Source organism: Perca flavescens, chromosome 16, assembly GCF_004354835.1.
Source record: "Perca flavescens isolate YP-PL-M2 chromosome 16, PFLA_1.0, whole genome shotgun sequence".
NCBI lineage: Eukaryota > Metazoa > Chordata > Actinopteri > Perciformes > Percidae > Perca > Perca flavescens.
Window position 1 is genome coordinate 1,475,255 of NC_041346.1, and position 23,356 is coordinate 1,498,610.

Here is a 23,356-nt window from a genome sequence, read left to right on the forward strand (position 1 = left end):
ATCGCTTGATAGCGTGTTTTTACGTTTTCATGTGGACTGAGGAGGAAAAATTCTGTGTACGTGTGGACAAGGCTTCAGGGTGTTTACCCGGTTACGCTTTTCACCAGCAGAAACTGTTCATAAAATTAACCCTATGGGAGATAACTATTTATTGTCTGCAGCAGCCAGTGACTAATGTGATCAAAAGCTTAACAAGTATAAGAACTTAGGCTCTCCTCACTTGTTGCCAGGTTGTTCCGCTCCCTTTGTGATAACTCTCCAGGCCCTTGTACTCTAGTGAAAGAAACTTGAATTGATCTATTAAGTCTAGTCATAGTTCAATTATCCTTATTGTTACTATAATTGACAATGTTCATCATACCAACTGCTATAATTACTATGAATCATATTTCCATATATCTGTATCAGTGTCTCTGTGTCCCAACAGGCAGCAGCAGATGGCCACCCACCAAGACTCAGGTTCTGCCTGAGGTTTTTGCCTGTTTAAAGGAAGTTTTTCCTCGCCACTGTCGGACCAAATGCTTGCACTTGTGGGGGAACTGTTGGGTCTTTGAAAATTATAGAGTGCAATCTAGACCTACTTTATCTCTAACTTTTGTTATGATTTGACACTGTGAATAAAATTGAATTGTCGATGCTTTGCTGGAAATATTCTCACTCTTCCACCTTCAGTGTCTGCCAGAACCTGAGGTGAGCCTCCCTTTGCTGATCACCTACCGTTACCTGCTACATTACTCACCAGCCACCACCAGACGCCATCACCTTCCACCTGGATAACCTGCCCACTGTTCAAACACTCCGCTTTGCAAGTACCAAGTTTGGCTTAGGCCAAAAAAAGAACTTTCAACACTAAATCCTGTGTGTCTGAATCTGCCTTAGGGTCTAAACAAAGCTAAAACCAAATTATAACATTTTCCTTTTTTTACATTTTCATCATTAATGTATACATTGAAAATGACTATTGTGTATATATTTTTCTGGCAGAAAAGCCAATGGATATGTATGATATTATATGGTATATCATCATATACGTAATATCAATGGATTGATATTGGAGAATTGGTGGTTACCAAACTCGTTCCAAATATTCGTTGGTACTGGAGGTTCCTCAGGCTCATTCAGAGTTGGGCAAAACTGCGTTTGTATACAATGGCTCTTTGACTTGCAACTGAAGCTAGATGTCTGGATTTCTACTTGGCAAGTTAAAGCCATGCTTAATGAACAAATTGTTGTTGAATGTAATTGTTATTTCAGCTGTGAAAGAGACCTGTGTCTCAGTCTGATCTTTCCCTGTATAAATAAAAGTGAAATAAAAAAATCTTATGGAAGTAAACACGTGTCAATTAGATTTTTATTTTGAAGGTCTTGACCAGAAGTGGTCTTCCACTATTGGCCAAAATCCAGGACAGCCCAGCCTCTTTCTAAACCTCTCTCACTCTGCAGCGTAACCTGGGAGGCTCCACCACTGAATCACCACTCTTACAATGAAGCTTGACTTGAATCTACTTTTTTTCATTATCAGTACTGTCGAGGTCACTCTCCTTCTGGAATATTGTCCAACTCATTGCCAGTGTGACTGGGACATCTACAGTGTGTCATGTTTTGGAGCTGAGGTCATGCCGGTTTTCCATTCCAGCACACATGAGGTGTAAGTAACCATATTCTTTCAACTCTGATCTTAGGTTGTGACTTTATGTTGTATCAAGATACTGTTTATTTTTATTTCAGGTGGCTTGTGGGGACCAAACTTTCTTCTATCCCTCAGAATGCATTCGCCAGTTTGGCCAACATTTCTCACATGTAAGAGTTTCTTTTCTTACCCTTTTCTTTCAAACCAGCATAATTGGCAAGAACCGAGAATGCCACTTACCAAAGAAAGCACATAAATACCTTCACCAAGGCCTGACAACATGTTAATCAGCACACTGGAAGTCCTGACAGATTGTAGACAAAAATCTCAATTACTGTAAAAAAGATATGAAGCCTTCTATAATACATTTTATGTGTGCTTCAAAAACAAAACAAAACATTGGATCATAATAATATAGGATGACAAAACCCGCCAAAGTTATAACAAACAAAGCACAGTTACCGTGACACGAACATCAATGTTTACCCTAGACTGTAAAAAATAATAGACGAAACTTACCTCTTAAAAGTAAAGCTAATGCTTTAAGTGCCTTAAAGCTGCATTCTATCTAATTTACAACAGGGGACGATTTCACTGGTTTCAAAAAGAAGTCTGATTGCATACAAGTCTATGAGAAAATGACACCTTGAATTACTACTAGGGCTGAATGATTAATTGCATTTGCGATAATATCACGATATGTTAAAACGCGATTTCCTAATCGCAAAGGCTGCGATTAGGTCTCGATTTGATGACTCGCGAGAGCAAAAGTCTGCACTACGCAGAGAAAGCATCAACTTAGCACGCTAACGCTACACTGTACCTTGAGCTGATCTCTGTCATTCAAACAATTCTGAGTTGAAGTTTAAATCTTTTACAGCCAGTTTAATAAAATGAAGGGTTTTGCTCGGGCTCGAGTCCATACATGCAGTTAATGGACACAAGCACGCAGAACTGAAGGCTCGGTTGGCAACGAGCTAGCTCTGATTAGCGGTTAGCTCCGGTTAGCGGTTAGCTCCGTTATAAAGATATGGGTGGAGGAGTTGCCACTGAGAGGGGTAACAATCAGACTGATAAATGACGGTTCAGGGAGCTTTCACAGCAGCGTGGCCGCGGTGTTTCAACGGTGTCATTAGTACAGTTAATCCCACGGCAAGACCAGCAGCAGCTAACGTAACGATAGACTCTCTGAGCTAGAGCTAACGTAACGATAGCCTGTCTGAGCTAGAGCTAACGTAACGATAGCCTCTCTGAGCTAGTGCTGTGTTGACGGTGTCGGCACGCAACTTCACGAGGGGGAGGGGCTGGAGGCAGGTCCTCTCTGTGCACTGTAAAAAAATGTGTGTATGTATATGTGTGTGTGTGTATGTATGTGTGTGTGTGTTTATGTATGTATGTATGTATATGTGTGTGTATGTGTGTGTGTATATATATGTGTGTGTGTGTGTGTGTGTGTGTATATCTATATATGTATGTATGTATATATGTATGTATGTATGTATGTATGTATATATGTGTGTATGTATATATATGTGTGTGTGTATGTATATGTATATATAATGTATATATATATATAATGTATATATATAATGTATATGTGTGTGTGTGTATATATATATATGTGTGTATATACGTATGTATGGGTTTTTACTTATTTAACTGTCTAGTGTGTAATTGTGTGTTGTTCATACTATACAATGTATTATTCAACAAACACAAACAATAAATCAGAAGACAAAGAGCTTAAAAAAATAATCGAATATCGAATCGCAATTGCAATATTTGGGGAAAAAATCGCAATTAGATTATTTTCAAAAATCGTTCAGCCCTAATTACTACCTCAGTAAACATTATAAAGCAGGGGATGTTTTAAGGCGTAACTACACGCTGATCTGTCCACAAACCAATGGATGACAGGTTAGGGAAACATTGTGTTTTTTAGTAAAAAGACTACGTCACTAAGGTTAGGAGAATTTTGTACTCAGGGTTACAATAATAAACACATGGTTTGTGTGAGAACTATCGTGGTCTAGCTTATAAAAGACCCAGTGACTGTTGGTTGGTACTGAGAAACAAGCAGCAGTCTCTTGTGTTAAAGCCTGAAGTTTTGACTCATCCATCCACCCCAACCTCCTTCCTACATGGATTGTGTCTCTGCGTCCTTTGCTCCCATAATTACTACAGCTGCTAGATTGCACTGTAACTCAAACATATGGTGTGAAAGCTGTCAATCGAACTTTGTTCTAAACAAGGACCGAGACTCTGGCCTTAGTTAGTGACAGTATGATAATTATTGGGGGAGGAGGGCTGAATCATATATTTGAATCTTATAGACCCTCCCCGGTGTTTATATAGATTTTTATTTGGACCCTGCCCTTGTCGTTGCTAAACCTGCAACAATAGTAACCCTGTAAATTCATCATTACCTGGTCATTTGTGTGGCTGTGGCTCAGAACGTAAAGCGGCCGTCTACCAATCCTAGGTCGTGGTTCAATGTGTAAATATTTGTCTGATGAGCTGGTTGCAGGCCTTCAGTGAATGAATGACCGTCATGACTGTGTGCGTGTGTGAATGGGGTGAATTGTGCCTGTACTGTAGAGTGCTTTGAGTGGTTGCTAAGACTAGAAAAGGGGCTAAACAAATGCAGTCCATTTACCATTTGTCCACTACTCAACAAAATTGCAACCAATTAGGGTAAAAAAAAAGTAGGAAATTGTTCTGGAAAATACATGAATTAGCTTATAACTATCTAGTACTATGTCCCTAATTCAAACAAAATAGCAAATAACTACACTAAAAGAAGAAGTTGGATGTTCCCTTGAAAAATGACTGCCAAGGCATGCATGTTGAGCTCGCCTTACCAGTACTCACTCAGTAATTATTTAAAGTATAGCTTGAAGGACTAATTGCCCTGGTGGTACCACAACCTGAAAGTTATTGTAAGGTGGCTTTAGATTTTAAGAATACAGGAGGTGATCATTTACCTACCATTTTCTAAGTATTGCTGCAATATTTAATGCTGAATATCCACATTATTGTGTAGCATAATTGCTGCTTGTGGGTGATTTTTCAACTATTTTTGTGTCCCAGGCATATTTATTTTTGTCACAATTAGGCTATTTGACATCAAAAGACACATATAATGATTATCAACTTCTAACTCTAGGCGTGTCTTCGGTACAGGAACCAGGCAGGATGTCTTCCACAGCACAGGGACCCTCTCCAGACTCAGGCTCAGGTTCAAGATGTGCTGGGGTACTCCACACAGCTGGGCTGCACATACTTAACTTCCACTCATTTCCAATGCATGGTTTGGCTTGACTCAACCCAACTCACTTTTGGTACTAGATCCTTTTCTCTATTTCATTTTCTACTGCAGATAGTACCAACTTCCTAAAGTAAGGTAGCCTTATAGGTTGCTCCATTCACTTTGATGACATGAGAGTAGATAGATAAGAAAGGCACCAAAGGGAAGGAGGATTGGTTTAAGGTAGGTTCACGCAGATAAATCTTCAGGAAGGAAAACAGTGTAACAATCTATCATACAAATGTATTATAACCAATTAAAACAGATGTGACAGGCTTTGTTCAAAGTTTTCAAAGAATGGAATTTCATCATATCCCCAACTGGCCCGTCAGACACCGCCTACCAAGAGCCTGGGTCTGTCCGAGGTTTCTTCCCAAGAGAGAGTTTTTCCTCTCCACTGTTGCACTGCTTGCTCTTGAGGGAATTACTGGAATTGTTGGAATTGTTGGGGCTTTGTAAATTATAGAGTGTGGTCTAGACATTGGGGTAGATGTTATATAAGTGGCGTGACGAAATTCAAACTGTAAATATACTATAGTTATGCCGAAAGTGTAGCTATCTAGCTGCAATTGTTTCCCATTGTATTGAATGGGACATATAGCTAGCTAGCTGCTCGTCCTAAGAAGACGCCAGGCGTTCATAAAAATGCCTTAAAATCAAATCTGACACAACGGTTAGCTTTATAAGACATTGGGGTAGATGTTATATAAGTGGCGTGACGAAATTCAAACCGTAAATATATTATAGTTATGCCGGCAGCCGGCGGCGGAGCCCCGGTAGTGCAGTATCCACAAGGGTGACTTTGCCCTGGGTATGGAGCCCAGCAGGCTGCCGCTTTCTTGTCAGACTGTGTGGAGCTCCTAAAGTCCGACACGTCTTACCAAATTTGCAATTAGTCATCAATTTTCATAAAACGGCTCATATTTGAGCTTTATATAGTTGATTTCTTGCGTAAAAAAGTCTCAGAAGTGAATTTGGTAACAAAACATTGCAGTGTTTGGAATATGAGATTCTGTCGCGTCTCTAATGTGTGTGTATTGGGGATTTGCTCAACCAATCAGCGCGCGTCTCTAATGTGTACTGGCTCCACTTCTGTTAGAGGTACAGTATAGAGAGGCAGTGGAGAAGGGCACACTGCCACCAACATTTTGGCATAACTTTGCTTCCCAGGAGACTGTAATAATTAACAGCCAATTTCGTCAATGCAGTTAGATGTTAAGATTATTTCAAACATTTTGGGAAATAGATTAAATAATATTATTACTTTTTTAATTCATCCTAATCAGGTGGGGTTTATTCGCGGGCGTAGCTTTTATTTCACTCTATGCCAAAAAGGCTGTTTGATGGTTGAATGGGGCTATGTGTTCAAAATTTGGAAATGTATGGGTTTGGCAGCATTTTTTTATTTTTTTTTGTGATACATTTTTTATTAGCACCTTCAGACATACAAAACAAATTCCACAATGTGTGACAGGTAATATCAGATGGCGCACAGAACAAAGAAACACAAATTGAATTAAAGCTGCCCTTGACCACACCTTGCCTAATCACTCTCCTCTAGTTCTTGTGGGGCTGAGGTCATTAAGTCTGTTCCATAGGCTGATAGTTGATGATTTGGCTTTGTTAATCTTTGCTGTAGAGAGCTCAAGAATAACTATGTCCAGAAAATACGCCAACCACTGTTTTATACAAAGCGAGTGAGGGGGAAGCCAGCACTGAGCTATCATTTTCTTGGTTGAAGTTGAGCCGGCTAGCCAAATTTTCCTCTGTCTCCCAAGCAGGTGTAATTTAGAATTCTCATTAAGTAACAAAACAATCGGGTCAGTAGGAACTCAACATCCTATCACATCAGATATTATTGATGTTGTTTTATTCCAAAACTCATGCACCTGTTCACAATCCCAGACCATATGCAGGAAAGTTCCAGTTTGCTCAGGTTGACAGAAAACACAAGAGTGATTTTAGGGACGTATCTCTTCTGAGGAGTCCAATATGTCCTATGACATATGTTGTAGTGGATATACTGGTGATTTGGGTTTTTGGAACAGTGGAAAATGTCCCAAACGGTCTCCCAATTAATTGCGTTTCCCTCAGGGCTCAGCTCTCTTTCCCATTTCTTTACGACTGGGAGTTCTCCTATGGATACTTGCATCAGTTTAGCATAAATCTTGGACACTAATATTAAATAAATCAAAATAATAATAATAATAAATCAACAAACCATTTAATGACTGGGTGCGCCTCAAGACTATTTCCCCATCGCACTCCATAACATTTTAGGGCTGATCTGAAGCGCAGATAAAAGTAGAAGGATGTCCTGGGGACCTCAAAACTAGCTCTCAGGTCTTCAAAACTCAACATACCTTTCTCATAGCTGGTCAAGTATAAATACCTCTGTCACTCCACTGCTTCCAAGCAAAAGGTTTGTTACCAGACATTAAGTGTGCATTGTGCCATATTGGGGTATTCAAATGCCACTTATTGGTGTAGTGTAGTTGCTCCTCCACCTGTTTAAAGTTGGTCAATATGTTGGTGATAATAGGGCCATAGGTTAGCATACACCTTTTTGGACACACACCTGCAAAGGCAAGGTCTTGCAGTCTTAGACTTCCAGTGAGGTTTGGCTCTATTTCTCTCAATGGGACTGTAGATGAGGGGTCTAGCCACACTCTGAGGGCCCATAGCTGAAAGGCTCTGTGATACACTTTAAGGTTGGGGAGGGCCAAGCCTCCCACGTTTGTGGTACGTTGCTGGGTAGAGTATTTTAGCCTAGGTTGTTTATTATTACAAATATACTGCCGAATTAAGGTATCAGGTTTCTTTCAGAAATGTATTGGTGGGGGTAAGGGGATCATTGTACTTAAGAAATTCACACAAGGATGTTTACAACTATGTTCATTGGCAGCATTTTTATAAAGTGGATTAAGGTGCTGTATAAGCACCTAGAGGCTGTGGTGCAAACTAGGCCTGCACAATTCGGGGAAAAATATGAATCACGATTTTTTTAGCTTAGAATTGATATCACAATTCTCTGCAACAATTTTTTTTCTCATGAAGTGTAATGTTTATTGCACACATGAACCATGACAAAACAAAACAAATTGGCAGTGTGGTGGCAAATTTTATTTTAACCATTTGTTTAATGATTGTTTTATAACTCCACAAGATTTAGCTTTTTCATGTGTAGATTCAAAAGACTCCAAGTGAAATAGTTGGCAACCGTGAACTATAGCCTAGAGTGTATTTAAGTTATTTAGTTTTACTAGCTTGGAGCTCCTCACATTGTTGACTTTTTGCTTAGATAGAAGTGGAGAAGGCCGATGACTGTTTACAACAGTGAGAACTACGTAGGTTTCTGTCTCCTGAGATAAAACTGTTGTTTAGGCTAATGTTAAGAACAGAGAGCAGAAGTGAAGGTGAGACAATGGTTTGACTGTTAATGATGTCCTCTCTTCAACTATGAGCATGCTAAAAGATACATTTAGAGGGGTGGCTTAACAGAGGTCTTCACTATATGATGTTTGGATGTTTAGACTTTAGGTTAGAAGACCCTTTCAGATGTGCCGTGGTACTTGTGAAACTGTTTTCTCTGCGTTTGCAAATGTAAATAAATACTCAAAGACCAAACTTTGGTTTAATTCTCAAACAGTTGTTATTCATTTTGATTTTATCATGAATATCACTAACGCTGTTGCTTCAAGGAAAACTTCCACCACAGCAGTACTAAACAGATTTGTTTTGGCACCTATAGAACATTGCACATCACCACAAGCATGTAAACATAGAGGCTTCAGTGAATAAAGAAAAAACATTCTTTAACTGCTTGCCTTTTGTAGAATTAACATTCAACTGGCCATTCAAGTAGGTTACCAAAAATAGAAGTTTAACACACTGCGCTGAATATGGCCTGAACATGGCTTGAAATGGGCTAATTGAAATGTCATTCAACATTCTGAGGCTTCAGTGTCTAAAGAAAAGGGGCATTAATTGGCCATTGAAGTGCAGTTGCAGTATAAAAAATTAATGATTTATTTAGTACATATAGCAGCACATTGTCTTTAATTGCTGGCCTTTTATAACTAGTTTAATTTTTCTTGAGCGAACTTCACACACCTGTAAATGAAGGCTTCAATGAAAAAAGAAAAAAAAATATTAAATTGGCCATTCACTTAGGCTCTAAAAATTGTAACAAATAAGCATAAATAAAACACAAATCTGCCAACCTACTAAGGCGTCAGTGACAAAAGAAAATTAATATTAATTTGGCCATTACAAAAGAGTAAATTAAATCATATTTTCTTTGGGATATCCGCCTCTCACATGACCCCTATATGTGACCCTGAATATGGCACTTCCTGGCCAGAAACACAAGTCTGTCAAGTCTGCTCTGGCTTTAGTGATGCACAGTGGCATGTCACAATGTTGCCCCATTTACTGAACAGCCACCCAGAAGGTGAGCTGGTAGATGGAATGCATAGGTATTTCTTCACCAACACAGACAACCGTGGATATACAGTACATTGCTATTTTGCCGCCACCAGATTAAGGGGTCATCTTCACTGTCGATGTTGCATGTCAGAAGATATGCCTCTAGGTCTGTGGACACTACTTGCTCTAGAGAAGAGGACTTGTCGTCATTGCCTTGTGCTGCTTTGAAGAAACTTCCCAGGGTCTTTCGGCCCTTCTTCATTAGGGGGTGCTGGGAAGGCATTTGGCTGGGGATTTAAAATGAATTAATAATCTCAATCAATATTAAAAGGGTGATAGAATGATTATATAGGGTATTTTACACTGTTCCTTAAGGTCTCCTAATGGGGTATGTAACATTGGTTGGGCTGAAAATTGCCTGGATGTTATTTTATTAGGCCCTTAACTACCCTGTGAATATGGCTCTATTTGGAACAAGAGCTTTTCTTCCAAATATGGTATGCTCATGAATATTCCGAATGAGCTACGCGCTGATTGGTTTGAGCAAACTACATAGAAACACATGGGAGACTCGACAGCAGGTCTCATATTTCAGACACTACAAAGTTATACATTGTCTGGCTATTTTGTTATTAAATTCACTTCTGAGACTTTTTTAAGCGAGAAATCAACTATATAAAGCTCAAATTTGTTAAGACTGTGTGTCGGAGTTCAGCCGCTGGTGCTGCCTCGCCGCCTGGCCTGCCTTCCTTCACAGACCCCGGCCTTCTATGAGGTACTTGGAGCTCCGTCACAGCTGGCAGCCCACAGCATGGACTACCAAACGCCGCTGCCCTGACAGAGCTCCAGGGCCTGCAACTCCCCTCTTCCTGCTAGCTAAATGGCCCGTTGTGTGAGAGTGAGAGCGCGGTCAGCGAGCTTGTTACACCAGCAATCTCTTACCACATGTTACACACATGTCACGCTACTTATACAACATCTAACTAAATGTCTTATAAAGCTAACAATGGTGTCCGATTTCAAGTTAATGAATATTTGTGAAGACTAGGTGTTTCGTTAGCTGCAACTGTCCCTTCAATCCTAACTACGTGTAGCTACAAATCACGGATAGTTAGCTTCATTTTCGGCGTAATTCGAGTATATTTAGGGCCCGAGCGCTGACAGCGGCGAAGGCCGTATTGAAACTGAAGGAATTATTATTGTTTCTTTCTATTATTTTCCCGTCAAATGAATTGGCTTTTTGAGGGGCTTAACATATTAAAAAACTCAACAAATTTGGCGATCGCATCAAGTCTCCTAGAGATTTCATCCGATCAACTTCAAACTCGGTCTGTGCCATCTTAAGACGTTAAAGATGAAAAGTTGTTAAAAGAAAAACTTTTCGTCATAGGGCGTGGCCGTGGCGGGGCGGCCATTTTGTGCGTTTCGCCGCCAAAACAGGAAGTGGGTGTAACTCGAGCGTACGTTGTCCAATTACCTCAAAACTTTTCAGGATTCATAAGAGTCCAACCCTGAGGACAAATAAAGGCCGATATTTACTTAAAGTCATAGCGCCCCCTAGTGGCAACAGGAAGTAGGCCTAAAAGTCAAGGTGCTATACTTTAACGAACTCCTCCTAGAGATTTCATCCGATGGACTTCAAACTTGGTCTGTACCGTCCCAACACCTTAACGATGAAAAGTTATTAAAAGAAAAACTTTTCGTCAGACGGTGTGGGCGTGGCGTGGCGGCCATTTTGAGTGTTTAACGATGAACAAAGAAGTTGTTGTAACTTGAGTGTACGTTGTCGTATCTGCCCGAAATTTCTCACGATTGACAAGGGTCCAGGCCTGAGGACAGCTACAGGCCAAAATTGACTTTTGGTCATAGCGCCCCCTGCTGGCAACAGGAAATCTGCCTTATATGACAAACATCATCCGATTTGCATGAAACTCAGAATGTGTGGTCTACGTGTGATACTGAGCCGCCCCCTATAATATGACCACGCCCACTTACTCAGGCCACGCCCCCTTTCATAATATTTGAACCGTTTAAGGTATACCCTTGTGTGAGGTATCATTGAACTCAGCAGAGACTTCCTTCTTCATTGGTGATGGTTGGCCCGCCCCCTATGTTTAAGCCACGCCCCCTTTCATACATGCTGACCCATTTAAGGTAGAGTCTTGTGTGAGGTATCATTCATCTCAGCAGAGGCTTCATTTTTATTGGTGATGGTTGGACCCGCCCCCTATGCTTTAGCCACGCCCCCTTTCACAGCTAATGAACCGTATGACGTAGAGTCTTGTGTGAGGTATCGTTGAACTCGGCGGGGAGTTCCCTTTTCATTGGTGACGGTTTGCGGCGTCTGAGTGCCGCGCAAATGCATGGTCGCAAGGAGCAGCGTCCGCCGGTAACCCAGACGCGCACAGAGGCGCGAGGGCCCGTCCATCGCTGCTCGAAGCTTTAATTGTTTCTATTATTATTTTCCCGTCAAATGAATTGGCTTTTTGAGGGGCTTACTATATTCAAAAACTAACCAAATTTGGCAGTCGCATCAAGTCTGGTGAAAATGTACGTATTTTAAGGGTTTCGGCGCCCCCTACAAAGTTAAGAAAATTGAGCCCCTGCAGTGCGTTTAACGTAGACTCACGAAACTTGGTACACATATGTAACATGTCAAGATGTACAACAAACTTCATTAGAGCCATACCCTAAACCCAACAGGAAGTCCGCCATTTTGAATTAAATGTTCGGAATTAGTGCGATTTTGGCCATTTCCACATGTCGTACTTTAACGAACTCCTCCCAGAGATTTCATCCGATCAACTTCAAACTCGGTCTGTGCCATCTTAAGACGTTAAAGATGAAAAGTTGTTAAAAGAAAAACTTTTCGTCATAGGGCGTGGCCGTGGCAGGGCGGCCATTTTGTGCGTTTCGCCGCCGAAACAGGAAGTGGGTTTAACTCGAGTGTACGTTGTCCGATTACCTCAAAACTTTTCAGGATTCATAAGAGTCCAACCCTGAGGACAAATAAAGGCCGATATTTACTTAAAGTCATAGCGTCCCCTAGTGGCTACAGGAAGTAGGCCTAAAAGTCAAGGTGCTATACTTTAACGAACTCCTCCTAGAGATTTCATCCGATGGTCTTCAAACTTGGTCTGTACCATCCCAACACCTTAACGATGAAGAGTTATTAAAAGGAAAACTTTTCATCAGACGGTGTGGGCGTGGCGTGGGGCGGCCATTTTGAGTGTTTACCGATGAACAAAGAAGTTGTTGTAACTTGAGTATACTTTGTCGTATCTGCCTGATATTTCTCACAATTGACAAGGGTCCAGGCCTGAGGACACCTACAGGCCAAAATTGACTTTTGGTCATAGCGCCCCCCGCTGGCAACAGGAAATGCGCCTTGTATGACAAACATCATCCGATTTACATGAAACTCAGAATGTGTGGTCTACATGTGATACTGAGCCAGCCCCTATAATATGACCACGCCCCCTTTTTATAACATTTGAACCGTTTAAGGTAGAGTCTTGTGTGAGGTGTCATTGAGCTCAGCAGAGAGTTCCTTCTTCATTGGTGATGGTTTGACCCGCCCCCTACGTTTAAGCCACGCCCCCTTTCATAACATTTCAACCGATTAAGGTATACCCTTGTGTGAGGTATCATTGAACTCAGCAGAGACTTCATTGTTCATTGGGGATTGTTTGACCGGCCCCCTAAGCTTTAGCCACGCCCCATTTTATAACTAATGACCCGTTTGAAGTAGACCATTGTGTGAGGTGTCATTGAACTCAACAGAGACTTCATTATTCATTGGTGATGGTTTGGCACGCCCCCTTATAATTAAGCCACGCCCCCTTTCATAACTGGTGACCCATTTAAGGTAGAGTCTTATGTGAGGTATCAACGAATTCAGCAGAGACTTCTTTTTTCATTGATGATGGTTTGACCCGCCCCCTATGTCTTAGCCACGCCCCTTTTCACAGGTAATGAACTGTATGACTTAGAGTCTTGTATCTTGTATGAGGTATCGTTGAACTCAGCGTGGAGTTCCCTTGTCATTGGTGATGATTTGCGTTGTCTGAGTGCCGCGCAAATGCACAGTCGCAAGGAGCGGCGTCCGCCGGTAACCCCGGCGCGCGCAGAGGCGCGAGGGCTCGTCCCTCACTGCTCGCAGCTTTAATTTGGTTTATAGTTTATTTTCTATTTTGTTATTATTTTGTCAAATGGTTTTGAATATTGTAGTTACTGTACTCTTTTCTTGATTTTTGTTTGGGTGGTTGGTGATGATGAAGGGGGTATGTATGTCCATGAGAATTGTTTTGTATGTTTTTAAAAAAAAGAAAATTGTTAATCACAAAAAACATCATGGACTCAGAACTGAATTCCAACAGCCAAATTCAAGACAATTATAAAGTCAGTCTACTATTAATTTAAGAATATATCAAGGATTAAAGGACTAATGTCTCAGCAGGATTTGGAGAACCTTGTTCATGCTAATTTTCGAATGTTGATACCACTCACAACAAAATTTTAAGTAGATTGGACGTCTGAAATTAATTCCCAAAACCTCTTCCTCCTTTTTGGTGCCCCGCCAGCCTACCCACTTAAAAAATGGCTTTGGTGCCACACTCCGATTTGTTATGTCTTTCTTCAGAACTTCTCCTACAACTTTAGTCAGTGTTTATACTGTAATTGTAACCCTTTCAGTACCGTCTGTCCAAGACAGTACTGTTGGGCCTTTAATTCGCCCCGCTGTCTGTGTAAAAATTACAAAGTTGGAATGGGGGACAGAGTTGTTGCACCTTCAAGACAGCAGGGGAAGTAGTCACAATACTGAAACAGAGCTGAACCAATGTCTGTGTGTAGGGACAGGTTGCATGGCCAGACAACACGCAGTAGTGATGCGCGACTCGACCCACAGGAGGGCCATTTTTGGTGTTGTTGATGGATTCATGTCCAAATCTTGACATTTTTGTGCAAATTATTTGATTTCTACATATTGTGTTATATGCATAGACTGGCATCTACTGGTTGAATTCCAGCTAATCCAATTAAATTTTGCCAAGTACTGTCTATCGCTGGGAACTCCATCAGCTAACTCAGCTAACTGAGCTTATGCTAGCTAGCGTTAATGTCAGTGTTAACAGCACCAGGAGCATGGACTACATAAAGACTCTGTGGATACTGGTGCTCCTGCCACACTTATTGAATTATCTTTCCACCCCGCACATAGACGGCTTCAGGACTGCTATGAGACTTGACTGAGACAATGAATTGACAGGAAAACAACACGGCGGTGGTGCCTGCCTTTATGTTCACCATGGATGTATTATAATATCTGGATGCAACGTTAATGGCGGAGCCCAGTTCATTTCTATAGGAGTTGCTCAGTGGTGCATCCGCCAAAAATATTTCAAAGCTTCCAGGTTAACTTCCGTGATATGCGAACCACTGAGTATGCGCAGTAGTGTTTGTCCCGCTGGCCCCTGCCAGCGAGTTCCCTCTCAGCCTTTAGACTTTACATTGTGGTGGTGTCACTGGTTTTTAAATCACTTTTCTCGGCTAGAGGGACATTTTTCAAATATCAAAAGTCCATAGATTAAAAATTCACAATAGAAAGAGTCATAACCGACCCTGTTTACAGTTGGAGTTGTCCTGGCAGCAGTTTTACAGATGTCTCTTTTACAATGGTGGCCTATGGGGAAAATCCTTTCTATGTTGCACAGAGATTTTTCGTTGCAATACTGCCAGTGGCCACTGGTCAAAATCAGCAAAAAAGGCTGAGCGCTGTTTGTGGGGGCCTGATGTCAACCTATGCTGGTGCACAACAGTTGAGAAAAACTAACACTGATATCAAACTCCTGGCTGTCTCCCTGTATCCTTTCTATCTTCTCAGGGAATTCCCACAACTATTTTTTATCCTGGTTTATATCTATCCCATAGCAAAAGCATCCTCAGCCACAGAATATATTAGGGAAACACTAGAAAATCTTGAAATAATATCTCCAGATGCCCCCAAATTCATCATAGGTCCCTTTAACCACTGCTCAGTTGACAGAACTCTTAAAGGATTTCACCAGTGTGTCAACTGCACCATCCGTTTGGGGAAGACACTTGACTGAAATGCTGTGGCCTAAAAAGAACCAAAGTGAACACAGCTCTTGGACTGGACAATATCTGTGGGCAGACCCTAAGGCACTGTGCTGAGCAGCCCGGCAGTGTATTCCAGCACGTATTCCACAGCTCCATTGCCCAGTGTTGTACTACTTGAGATCGGTCTTGGTCTCGAGACCACTTTTTGAAAGTCTTGTCTCGGAATCGACCGCATTTTTACGGCATTATGTCTTGTCTCATCTCGGATAAAGAAGACTCGGGATTTTATTTCAAGACCTGTCAAGACCACAACTGCGGGGAGATCACCTTACTGCCTGTGTATTGTCTCATGTGTTAACATCATTATCATGATTGGATGTAAATATCCCTCCTTCAAATGCAACCAATACCTCATTTCTAATTTGAAATTCAATACTGTTAACCTTCCCTCCCCACGGCATTCACAAGAAAGTGAATACGTGAGACAGAGGAGCCAAATCGTACCTAAACCATAAAAAGTTTATTTATAAATGTTGTAACTAGCAAGCTAACGTTAAGTGACGCTAGCGAAGCTAGCTAACTAACGTTATCAATCTGTCTCTTTACCAAAACTCTTTAGAAATTTCTTCACCCCTCACCCAAGGTAATTTAGCAAATATTAGCTAATATATATTATATATTTGTGTATATACTGTATGTTTCAGGGATCTTCTAGTTTCAGTTGTTTGCCAGCTAACTGTTATTTGCCACATAGGTGCTCAAGCTAAAGTTACAAAATTTAGTTAACATATTCGGATTTAACGTTTGCTAGCTAAGGACATGTGGTGACAAATTCTTGTTCCTAAGTTATGTTTTTGCTTGTGATAAACTATAACAAGACAGGTCATGTAAAGCTACATTAGCTAATGTATATAAAGTTACATTACATAAATATTAGCTATTGTCAGCTCCCATAGATTTAAATATGTATATGTATATATCTATGCTCAGCTCCTAGTTGCACATAAACGTTACACACTGCGGTAATGTTACCGTTCCCTCACCGGCTCCCTCCCTGCCGTGTGTCATAAGCACACGGCACGTTATTTTAAGAGTGTTAATTTTGAGTTTGAATACACAGTTGCAGATCAAATATATACTGTAAGTTAACTTTTTACCTCATCAAACCCTAGTGCTTGTGTGTTACAAGTGTCCTGATCTTCTTTCTCTGGCTCCCTTAAACACCCTATCCCTTTCAAATCTAATCCAGTCATTGTGTTTTTGTATTTGTTCATGTTTTTCAGACACTTTGATTTCAGAGGTGGAGAACATGATGAACATTGAAGAAGATGCAACTGACTCTGGGACTACGGATCCAGCGATTCGCCACTGGTCAAATACTTTGATGCCATCCATGACTGAAACACCTGCAGTTAGGCCACTGAATGTTTGCACCTATTGTGTTAGGTGGATGGTAAAAATGCCAAAGGAGTGTTGAATAAAGAGGTGAATGAAGAAGAATCTTTATTTATTTTTCTGTGGGTTTTTTATGGGAATGTTGATCTTCCAAATTAATTTGAAGAGTGCCTATGGTTAGCATTTTCCACATGTTATCATGTCATGCAGTGTAGGACTAGTCTTGTCTTGGTCTTGACTCAGTCTCACCCTGCCTTGGTCTTGGTCTTGGTCTTGACTCGGTCTCAACCCCTCAGAGTCTTTGTCTTGTCATTGGTCTTGATACATTCTGGTCTTGTTATGACATGGTCTCGGTTTAGGTGGTCTTGACTACAACACTGCCATCGCCTGCAGCACAGTGATTTCTGTTCCAAAGAGGGGCGCCACAAAAGCCCTGAACGACTTACAGCCTGTGGCTTTCACCTCTCTGGTGATGAAGTAGAATAGAGAGGGTCGTAAAAAGTCACATCACCAAGCTTTCTGACTCTCTTATGGCTAAACTTCAGTTTGCATATCTGTTCATCCTAGATACCATCCACAAGCATATGGACACTCCCATCTTCCCAGCCAGGCTCCTGGATACTGCGTTCTTCTCAACATTTAACACCATGCAGCTACTTGGCCGAGAAACTCATCACATGTTTTCACCTTGACCATTGACTCACTCTGTAGACTCTAGACTTTCTTACCAACAGGTCACAGAGAGTGTTAGTTAATAACACCATTTCTGACATCCTCTTCACCTCAACCGGCTCCCGGGCACGATCTTTGATAACGTTCTGAAATTTTCCTCCAACATTGAGGAGATCCTCAAGAAGTGTCAGCAGAGACAGTATCTGCTGAGGAAGCTGACATCACCCCGTGGGCAATCTGAAATTACACGCTGGGGTGGAATTATGCCACCTCTGTTTGGTTCAATGCGAAAAAAAACAAAGCCGGCGTAACAGCAGACCTTCATTATGGTGATTTTGCAGAATCTGTGTGAAAGAAGGTTACAGTTTATTCTGTCCAAAATGTCATGGCAATTTATCCAATAGTTATCAAGACATTTCACTCAAAACCACAAATATCAACCTCATAGTGGCACTATAGGAAAAGTCAGAGAATCACCATAAACATTAAGACACATTGTCTGGAGAACATGAATTTCTTTTACAAATTCTCTGCAAAGCTATCAAGAAGACGTTGACATATTTAACCAGATAATTTTCTGGGGCCATCAGTTGTATTGTTTATAATCACACAAAAGACATAAATAAAGATAGGTCCAGCGGGTCAACAAATGCAAGCAGTCAAATGATCCAACAGGTGTAAACAAACTTCCAGGTCAGTAAAATGCATTCATGTCAATGAGCCACCTCCACTGGCATAAGGTTGTTGTTGCATGAGGCCCAATGAGCGCAAACCACTGCAAATCTAAATATAAGATGAAAAAGTTTTAATCTCTATTTTTGTTGTATTTTGTTTGTTTTTTCCAGATACATCTCTGACGATGATACTATAAGATATCTTGAGAGGCATTCTTTCCACAACCTGTCCAGACTCACCCACATGTATGTAACCTTTGAGCATTGTAACTTGATTGTAATCACAATGAAGCCTCCCGTCTATGCCACCATGAAAACACATACGATAAATTTTGAAGCTGAGCACAGATTTTTTACAGTTCGTCTTTTGAAGTGTTTCGATGCCAATGTTTCCTTTTTCCGTTTAGATATAACTGCCAAATTTTATTTTCAATGCTAAAATGTATTGTCAATATCTGTGTTTCGATTGAACTATCAAGCAAACTTTTGAAATGTGGCAAAAAATAATAATAATAAAAGAGAATTAGGAACCTTTCCATCAATTGGTTTGGAGCAAATAAACTAGGCTACAGCGTAGTTTCATCAGAAGATGGCACTAAGAGTAGAAGAGAAGTGGTTGCTTACTGGAAACCTACAATAGAAAACTAAAGAGAAGTGGCTCTTCAGTAATTTGGTTCAATAAGGCAAGTTTTAATCTTTCTTTCATGTCAGCTACTGTCCAGAGCGGACCGGAGACAAAGACAAATTTATACAATATCTGGAAAGATGCTGACAGCTAAAAACAGCTGATAAGTTATGTGAGTAAAATTTTCGCTGCATCAGAACTTATTAGTAGTGATACACCGATTATATCAGGCCGATATTTGCGTTTTAACGTGTATCGGCATCGTTCGGCGATAATTTTTTTCCGGCATTATTTACAGACGAGTGTCCACAGGCGGCTCTGTGTTGCTGGAGACGCTTCAGTTCACATGTAGACCATGCATGGCCCCTCCCATGCTAGTACCATGGCAGTCTTAAATTACAAATCAAGCACTTTATTTCAATGGCTACTTTTCAGGTTTATTATTTTCTTAAATTATTTAAATGTATTGACAAAGGACATTTTGTGATGACCTGATTATATCTGTCTTATAATATGTCAGAAAGCAATGCATCATGAAGTCTGTGTTGTAGATGTTGATGAAAGCCTTTTACCCTTGCACAGTTAACCATATGCAATGCACCCATCCGTATGATGCACATTGCACACATAATTTGGGTGATATGAATGTAAGATGATTGCAGAAGTGACACTGATCTGTGTTTTTGTTTATTATTTTTAAAGAAATGGCAGAGCAGATTCCAAAAAAACAAATCCAGTGTGGGAGGGTTTACATTTTTATGATGTAAATTGAGGGAGCAAAAGCAGTATCGGCTCCCAATATCGGCTCAAGAAAATCGTCAGCCTGTATCGGTCATCGGCTAAGGCTGATGAAAATAAAATAATATCCCTATTTATTAGGCCAAGGTTCTTCCATATGCCATTTAGTGCATCAAATTTATTTTCAACAATGGCAAAAAAACACCTTAAGCGAGTTTTTTTTTGTTGCTATATACATATACTGAAAATTAGATAAGTGGTTAGAACAGTATATGTAGTGACCAAACTACTTTGAATTAAACTCTTATAAGCATTTCCCTGCAAGGAAAGAAAGCAGATGTTGAATCATTAAAATTGAAAGTCAAATGTTTGAGTCAAAATTATGAGATAGTAAAGTTTGGTGTGTGTGTCTGTATCTTGTGTGTCCAATAGACAACTAACTGGTATCAAAACACTGTCATACATTGACCAAGAGGCATTTAAAGATCTACCTAATTTAAAGTACCTGTAAGTAACAAACTTTCCTTTGCTCATTTATATTCTTCCTGTATCATAGCACATATCACATTATCACAAGAAAACAAAGCACAAGTTCTATTAATAGTGGCCAACTTTTCTGATGCAATGCTGTTCCCCTTTAACCATTAACTGGCTACTGACAGAGATTTGTCTCCATACAGTGGGATCACCAACACAGGTCTCACCTCCTTTCCTGGGCTACAATATATTAAGTCCAGCCAAGATGATTTTCTTTTGTAGGTAGCATTTAAATATACCTAACTGCAATGGTTTTTGTTTGCTAAAATGTTGTTGACTTTAACTGGTGTAAAATATTTCATGTTTATACCTTTCTGACAGGGAGATAGTGGAGAACGTCTTCATACAAGTTATACCTGCTAATTCTTTCACTGGAATATCTCAGAATGCTCTTACCATGTAAGTATGATTGATAGTTGAACAATGTCTTATGTCATTTCAGACTGTTTGTCAATGACTACGTTAACATGCACATAATATTCAGTTTTTTGCCCTTATTCCGAAAAAGACAATATTCAGACTAAACTGTTTCCATGGCTAATGAAAGTAAATATTCCACTAATATTCCCGTTTACATGTAGCCGTGCAAAGTATGATTTTTTTCAAAGTTTACCAGCGGCAGCGGACTTGTTGGACGGTGCGAACACAGCCTCACTCTTTCATTCCTTCATCCAGCTTCTTGAAAAGGTCGGCGTAGCGATGTGTGCATATATCCAAAAACCTGTTCATATCCAAGTCTTTGATTATGTTTAAAAGTAGCAGTGTTTCTTCTTCTTATCAGGTCTGCAGCCATGCAAACTGTCGGCTGGTTGGTTTGTGTACTGCCTGAATGCACTGTATATAGAAGCCTACATGTCCAAAGAATGCTTCTAAAACCAGAATAATACCAGAATATCCCACATCGCTTAATCGGAAAAATCTGGAAAAAGGCTTTATTTGGAATATCCAAACAGAATATGCTGTTTGCGACATGTATCAAATTCGGAATATTGTCATATTCAGACTAATAGTGGAATATTGGTGTGCAATGTAAACATACTCATTAACTCACAGGCATTGAAATGACAATTATATGGTGATTTTTGCTAATTTTCTCTCACAGCTTTACACCAATGTGATTTGATCTATGGCAATCTGATTGCACTTATTATCAGTGTTGTGCTAGGTACTGAAAAATATTAAATAGTTAGTTACTAGTTGCCTTGTTAAATAACTAGCTTTACTAACTAACTTTACTGATTTCTTACACCAAAAAGTAATGTGTTTCTGTAATAAGTAGCCTAACTATTTACTTTTTAAAGGTCTTCTTTGAAATGCTGCTCTTGTTAATGTTATTTATCCACCGGGATCGTGTGTTCGGTGGGTTTTGTCCACATGTGCATGTTTGTATCCGTCTGTCCGCAGCTAATGTTACAAAGTGGCCACAGCCCACAAAGTACTACTACCCATCAGCCTAATATTTTTTGTGAATGTTTATAGAGACCGGGGAAAACAACTCTCTGCTCTCCATTGACTTGTATTGCGTGAATGTGTCCTCTTTATTCCGTCGGTCAGCAAACAGAACCATGCCTAAAGGCTGCTGTGTGGTGATATTCACTACCAACAGGGTAAAGAACCCAGAACGGAAGTTTTTATAAGCTGCCGACCTGAAAAACTGAGCTTTATGAAGACAGAAGTGAAAACAGATGTGAGGAATCAACAGAGAGAATGAAGAGACACTAAGCTAGCGATATGTCTGATGTTACCTTCGCAGCAAGCATGTTGTTACCTGTTGTGTGGGAGACAGAACGGACCCAAACACTAGGCTCAGCAAAAACAGGTTTATCGGGGGAAACAGGTAAGACGGAGGACAGGAGTGAGGGCTCTGGGGCTGAGGTAGGATTGTGGAGAGAGCTTGCTGGGATAGGATGGCGAGGGAGCTAGGGGAGCGTGGGGAAACCGGGGCCGAGGGAGCCGAGGGGGAGGCACTGGAGTCCGGAGAATAGGGGTCGAGGAGGGGATGGCTGGAAGCAGGAGCGGAGGCAGGTCGGAGCAGGGTGCCGTGAGGAGGGGACCGAATGGTGAAGCCAGCTGACTGGAGGTAAATGAGAGGGATGGAGGAGATGGTTGCAGGGGAGAAACACAGAGAAAGGTCAGCAACAAACAGGTAAGTACAAGGATTTTTAGAGAGCTTGTATTGCATGTCACCAGGACGGCTGAAGCAACGATCAAGCGAAGATGATGGGTGGATCTGGGGTTTAAATACTGGCTTGATTGTAGATGGCTGGCAGGTATGCACGGCGTGAGAGGTGATGGTGGAATGACGAGCAGGTGTGTGTAGTCAGCTGGCACATGCGGGCAGGGGGAGGGGAAAACACAGGAGACACAGAGAGAGTCAAGGCAAACAGAGAAAACTGAGAGTGGAAATGAAATAGAACTAGGAAACTAGAAAACAAAACAAAAACTTACAACCAGCCGACCCCAACCATCAGAGTTATAAAAACTTAAGTTCTGGGTTCTTTACATTGTTGGTAGTTCAACTTTCAACGTTAAAGTCATGGTTTGGAGTAATTTCACCCTAGGGTCCTTTGCACCACAACCTCGAGCCAAACAACCCCCCAGAAAAACTGAATATTATGTGCATGTTAACGTAGTCATTGACAAAGAGTCAGAAATGACATAAGTCATTGTTCAACTATCAATCATACTTACATGGTAAGAGCATTCTGAGATATTACAGTGAAAGAATTAGCAGGTATAACTTGTATGAAGACATTCTCCACTATCTCCCTGTCAGAAAGGTATAACGTGAAATATTTTACACCAGTTAAAGTCATACATTTTAGCAAATAAAGGTATATTTAAGCTTTTTTCACTTGGGTAGAATATTGGGCGAATTAGCGTTATCAACTGAATAGCTTAGTGCAGGCGCTAATGGATCGAAAAGACATACAACGAAAATATTTATTAATTGAATTTATTTTTTTAAAAGTGCTGTAGTACAACTAGCAGGAGACAAGTTATAATTGAGTTAAGTTTGGAGACACTACCTTATTTAATCATTAAATTAATAAATATTTTGTTGTATCTTTTTTCGGTGTTGTAATTTGTAGACGGCCCTAAGCACTCGTCTTACTGCCGGTAGCAGCAGAGAGCAGAAGCCAGCAGGCAAGTGTTATTTAAAATAAACTCCTGGTGTACTTACAAACTTCCCAATCCATCGTTTTATGAGTACATAACCTATTTGTACTAGCATAGAAGTTTGGTATCATGTCAGGCATTATTAGTGG

General features: G+C 40.6%; 1 protein-coding gene across 1 annotated transcript in view; it reads left to right on the top strand.

Annotated features, from left to right (window-relative positions):
- Positions 1-1,484: 1,484 nt before the first annotated feature.
- The window catches only part of LOC114570588 (thyrotropin receptor-like), a 32,449-nt gene continuing 10,577 nt past the window's right edge, over positions 1,485-23,356 (top strand). Inside the window, exons 1-6 of the mRNA XM_028600910.1 lie at positions 1,485-1,648; positions 1,729-1,800; positions 18,359-18,433; positions 19,983-20,057; positions 20,231-20,305; positions 20,409-20,486. Coding sequence (XP_028456711.1) covers positions 1,485-1,648; positions 1,729-1,800; positions 18,359-18,433; positions 19,983-20,057; positions 20,231-20,305; positions 20,409-20,486 — 539 coding nt within the window. The remainder of the gene's footprint in view (positions 1,649-1,728; positions 1,801-18,358; positions 18,434-19,982; positions 20,058-20,230; positions 20,306-20,408; positions 20,487-23,356) is intronic.